Source organism: Zea mays, chromosome 5 (assembly GCF_902167145.1).
Source record: "Zea mays cultivar B73 chromosome 5, Zm-B73-REFERENCE-NAM-5.0, whole genome shotgun sequence".
NCBI lineage: Eukaryota > Viridiplantae > Streptophyta > Magnoliopsida > Poales > Poaceae > Zea > Zea mays.
In genome coordinates, this window is record NC_050100.1 from 76,595,715 (window position 1) to 76,600,790 (window position 5,076).

General features: G+C 38.0%; 1 protein-coding gene across 1 annotated transcript; it reads left to right on the forward strand.

The window, feature by feature from the left end:
* Window positions 1-3,047: 3,047 nt before the first annotated feature.
* LOC103626568 (uncharacterized) lies at window positions 3,048-3,922 on the forward strand. The gene is made up of 2 exons (XM_008646983.2): window positions 3,048-3,240; window positions 3,341-3,922. The coding sequence occupies exons 1-2, from the start codon at window positions 3,147-3,149 to the stop codon at window positions 3,715-3,717; spliced, it is 471 nt and encodes a 156-aa protein (XP_008645205.1). The 5' UTR covers window positions 3,048-3,146; the 3' UTR covers window positions 3,718-3,922.
* The last annotated feature ends 1,154 nt before the right edge of the window (window positions 3,923-5,076 follow it).

Here is a 5,076-nt window from a genome sequence, read left to right on the forward strand (position 1 = left end):
TTTTATTTCTTTAGGATCTTCGGCTACGAAGCATACCCCCAACACTTTCTTTTCTCGATATCCACTGTGCCATCTCGCTCATGTTCTAATGAAGCTAAGCTTGGTACCGGCGGTCTAAATATATCAGCGGTTCTAAATATATTTGTACTTGTATTTTTCATAATTATAAAGACAATTAATTGCGAACCACCGAAAATTGATTTATACCGGCGGTTAGCGGTTGACATAACAAAACTATCAATAGAAATCCTTTCTAGAAACATAAACTAAGTTTTAAAATAGCTAAAAAAATATTTTTGACTAGGGGAGGCTCTCACGTGATAGACGTCTGTTGGGTTTCAAACCCACGGACCTCAGCGCTAGCGTGAAGCATCTTCTACCATTTCACCAATGACATGCCCTATACCTAGGTAGTGATTTTGTTGTCCACATATTATAATCGATTGAATGTAAATAGATTGTTTAAGACCTTAAACGAATTCAAATAAAAAATTGTCATCTACAAAGTTGAATAACCTTTGAAGTTCTATAACTTTTATTTTGGTACTTTTTTTCCATTCGAAGTTGTTTGCAAAATTTGTATTTTAAATTTGACATATTCAGATGCAATTTTTGAGAACCGAAATTATTTCAAATAAAAATTGTCAACTACAATATTTTATAACTTTTAGAGATCTACAACTTTTATTTTACTGTTTTTTTTCATACAAGGCCATTTAAAAAATCTCTTTGTACATAATGTTATCTTTGTACATAATGTTTATTAGTTTTTAACCTATTTGCAATTTTTGAGTGAAACTAGAAAATTTTATGAATTTAATTACATTTCTATAATTTTCTATAGAAAATAATAATAATACGCAAATAGCCCAAACAATTCAAAATTTTTTACGGAGACACAACATATATCCATATATAGTTTTCAAAAATATTTGGACTATAAAATCCATAAGATGCTAGTGTTTCTTTCATTCCACTCATGCTTATTGTGTGAGTTACACGTGAAATCACTTCATGTATCGAAGTTTCAACATAATCAATACTCCACTTATCATTTTCATGTGGAGACTTGAGGTTATCTTTGAATAGATTGTTCATTAGTTTTGGTAACTTTTTTTGCAATTTTGGGTCGAAACTAGTGTATTTTATGAATTTAATTATATTTTGATGATTTTATGTAGAAAGAAAATAATATGCACAAATAGCCTCATAAATTTATGAAATTATACGAAGGTACAACATATGGCTACATATAGTCATAAAAAATAATGAGACCATAAAATTCACAAGATATCAACATTTCTTCTATTTTATTTCCACTTATTGCGTGAGTTACACGTGAAATCATTCTAAGTATCCAAGTTTTAACATAATCAATACTTCACTTTAACATTTTTATGTGGGAAATTGAGATTATCTTTTTATAAAATGTTTATTAGTCTTGATAATTTACTTGCAATTTCGTGGTCGAACAAGAATATTTTATGATAACCAGTTAATGCATTATCCGACAAGTATTTGATATCCGACCAAACAATATCCGTATTCGTCACTTATCCTCCTAGATAAATATCCGATCCCTATATCTGTATCCATCCCGTTTCTAACTATCCGTATTCGATCCTGAATCCGTTTTAAATACATTAGGGTAGAATATACGATGAGCTACTATCCGTCCGTATCCGCCCGTTTTTACCTCTAATTCATAAAATCTGAGAGAGGAACGAGTCCAATTTCCAACAATATGTGAAAGCTAGCCCATCAATTTTTTTACTCGTTAATTTGTTAGTGACACATCGATCTCATCTGTTGTGGCAGCTAATTGAGTGCGCTACCAGCTACCTATTGCCTGTCACTATATGATCAAATAGGTTTATGTTGCTTTAGGAATGATACAATATGAACAGGGCCGGCTCTATATTTTCGTATGGTCTGGAGCGACCAGGACACTACAGACCCCTTAGATTTAATAATATTTTTTTAATCTATAACACAATAATCAATATAATAAAGTACATATTATTATTATTTTTTACTAACACTAGTATATATCTCGTGCTAACGCTACGGCCATAAAGAAGGGAGAAGAGAGATTAATGGCGGTGGCAATGGTGATGTGAGAGGAGGGTTGACAACTACGTTGGCGCTAGTGAGGGGGCATCTGGGACGACGGGGGAGGAGGATGCTGGAAGGGAGAGAGATGAAGAATGATCCAAATAATATTGTTCATTAGATTTTTGAGTAAGAGGAGACCGGAAGAGAGTTATCTAGCGATATGAACCGTTGGTTTTGATAGTGTGTTAAGTTTCAGTGTAATTTGTTTGGTGGATTTAGTGAAAGTTATGAGTGTGGAGTGATTTGGTTGGCTGAGTTTTAGAAAGATTAAACTGATGGATTATATAGTGATATATAAATGTGATACTACAAACCAAAAGAGTAGTAAATAAAACCAATTTGGTTGCCTCAAATTAAATGTAGTCTAGAGTAGTAAATAAAACCAATTTGATTACTTCCAATTAAATCTAGTCTATTATGACTGCTTAATTGCTTTTAAAAAAGGTTCCTTTAAAAGAAAACATTGATCAATAAACAACTTATAATTTGGACCTAATAAAGGGAGTAGTAGCAGGCAGGCAAGCATGGTTGGTGACAATGAGACGCCAGCTGTGACATTTGTAATTAATTAACTCAAAATGTACTGTCTAATTTCCATATAGATGTTTATTAAGAGAGGAAAAAAATGATGATGCAAGCTGTGGGATCTCCAAATCATTTATATTAGCTGTGTAAGCTTACCGTGCCTCCATGACAATCTGGCCTTGGAAGATTACCAGAGAGATTCATTACATACTGCATGTATACATATAGCAAAGCAACAAGGAATGGTTCCAATATACGCAGACGATCTTGCATATCCACCACATAAATTCATGCAATATTTGCCGATCTGTTGATATCTACATGCATGTCTAATCCATTACTTATTTCCAAAACTAGCTCGTCAAATGAGTGGCTCGCTACTCCCTTTATATACTGATCTGCATTATATTGCCAAGCCCATTGCTCAGCTCCATTCTGAATATCCTCGCTCAAATATTACACGGCGGGGAGAGGCTTAGCGGCAAGAGATCAGCAGGCAATTCGGTATGACTGGCCGCCGCAGCAGCTTGGTTTATGGGACTGCCATTGCCATATGTGTGTCTATTCTCTTGGGATCCCTAGCAATGACTGCACAAGCAGGTTACAAATCTGACGCATACATTTGTTTATATATTATATTTGAATAGAGACTATATATAACACAAAATATATATACATATTTGTTTATATACACACGCAGGCCGTTCCTCTCATCAGCTGCTGAGCAAGGCGAGGTCGTCGTCCACAACAAGAGCGCTCTATATAGCCAGCAACACATCGAGCGGCTACCACACCGAGGTGCAGTGCTTCGATGAGGCCGCGGACGGCGGCGACGAGAGGAGGAAGACGGCGGAGCTGCTCACGCTGATATTCTGCACCGCGAAGTGCTACTGCCACAGCGACAACGCCGACGACATCTGCTACTGCTGCCAGAAGCCGCCCACGCAGGTCTGCTACGAGACGATCAAGGACTGCCAGGCCCACTGCCCCGTCTGCAACCCTAAGTGCCCGGCTGCTTCCGGAACGGCGGGTGGATCGCAGCAGCTGCATGCTGCAGCGAAGAACGCCACCTTATAGATTGTTATAAGGGTTGCGATTGTGGTAATAAGATATGATACAAAATGTTGTAATTGTTAGAGGATGGGATGGAGCCAAGTAAGACTTTGTTAACGTGAATGATGCAATCCCAGCTCATTCCTTTTTCAAAGGTTGCAGTAGTAGTTTTGTTCTACCTTTATTCTTTCCAAGTAAAACCTTTCTATCTCATGTGGGATTCATTCAAGAGACCGAGTCCAATCTATTCATACGCGGTCAGTGAAAGGAGAAGCGTTGCTACCAATGCTATACCGACCATCAAAATCTTCACAAGTCATTCTCCTCTGATCCTGAAGGTGACTCATAGTATGCTCTCTTTTGATTCTTGGTTTTAGAGTATGAGAAGATCTTACGCATCTAAAAGTAACATGAGAGCCAAGGTTTTACACCTAAACCATAAGCCTTAGAAAGCATTGATGATGTATACTCCTATTTGAGGGGGCTAGTGTTTGGTTCCCCTGACTAAAGTTTTGTGTCAAATCAAATGTTAATTGTACATGGGTTTATGGGTTAGTGGGCAATAAGGCCATTTAACTAAAGATTATTTGCTCAAGAGAAACTGGACAGGGGACTCATCATGTAGTTTCTGTCCCCAAGTTGAAACAGTTGATCACCTTTTCTTTACTTGTCTAGTTGTTAAAGTGATATGGGGAGTGGTGGCCAAGTGCCATGACACAACTTATGTGCATGGAAACTTAAATCATTGTATTGTGTGGTTACAGAGATATCTCAAAATTGACAAGTATACTCATATACACTACCGGAATTCGAGGTTTTGCCGAGTGTCGGCCTCTTTGCCGAATGCCTTTTGTCGGGCACTCGGCAAAGAAGGCTTTGCCGAGAGCCGCACTCGGTCAAGTTAGGCTCTCGGCAAAGAGCCTCTTTACCGAGTGCTGGACACTCGGCACAGGACCCCACTCGGCAAAGACAAGTTTGCCGAGTGTCAAACACTCGGCAAAGGGGCGCTCGGCAAAGGGCCGTCAGCGGCCGTCCCAAAGCTGACGGCCGTCAGTCTTTGCCGAGAGCCAATGGTTGGCGCTCGGCAAAGAGTCTTCTTTGCTGAGTGCCCACTATTTGGCACTCGGCAAAGTATTTTTTTTATTTTGTCTCCCAAACTTTTTGTGGTATGTTCCTACACTATGTAGACCTACATGTATCATTTGTGGACAATTATAACAGAGTTTTCAATCGTTAGTAGATTTAGTTTGTTTATTTGAATTTCTTCGGAAAATTCAAATTTGAACTGCAGGTCACTCGAAACTTGGAAAACCGTGCATGAAAAAATGATATTCATGTTACTTAGCATAAGTTACGACTGATTCCAAAAGCGTACCGGAAACT

Bases quoted from the DNA above. Each gene is read 5' to 3' on its own strand.
- LOC103626568 (XM_008646983.2), top strand. From the start codon at position 3,147: ATGACTGGCCGCCGCAGCAGCTTGGTTTATGGGACTGCCATTGCCATA. The intron at 3,241-3,340 runs GTTACAAATCTG...ATACACACGCAG, and splicing joins AGCAATGACTGCACAAGCAG to GCCGTTCCTCTCATCAGCTG.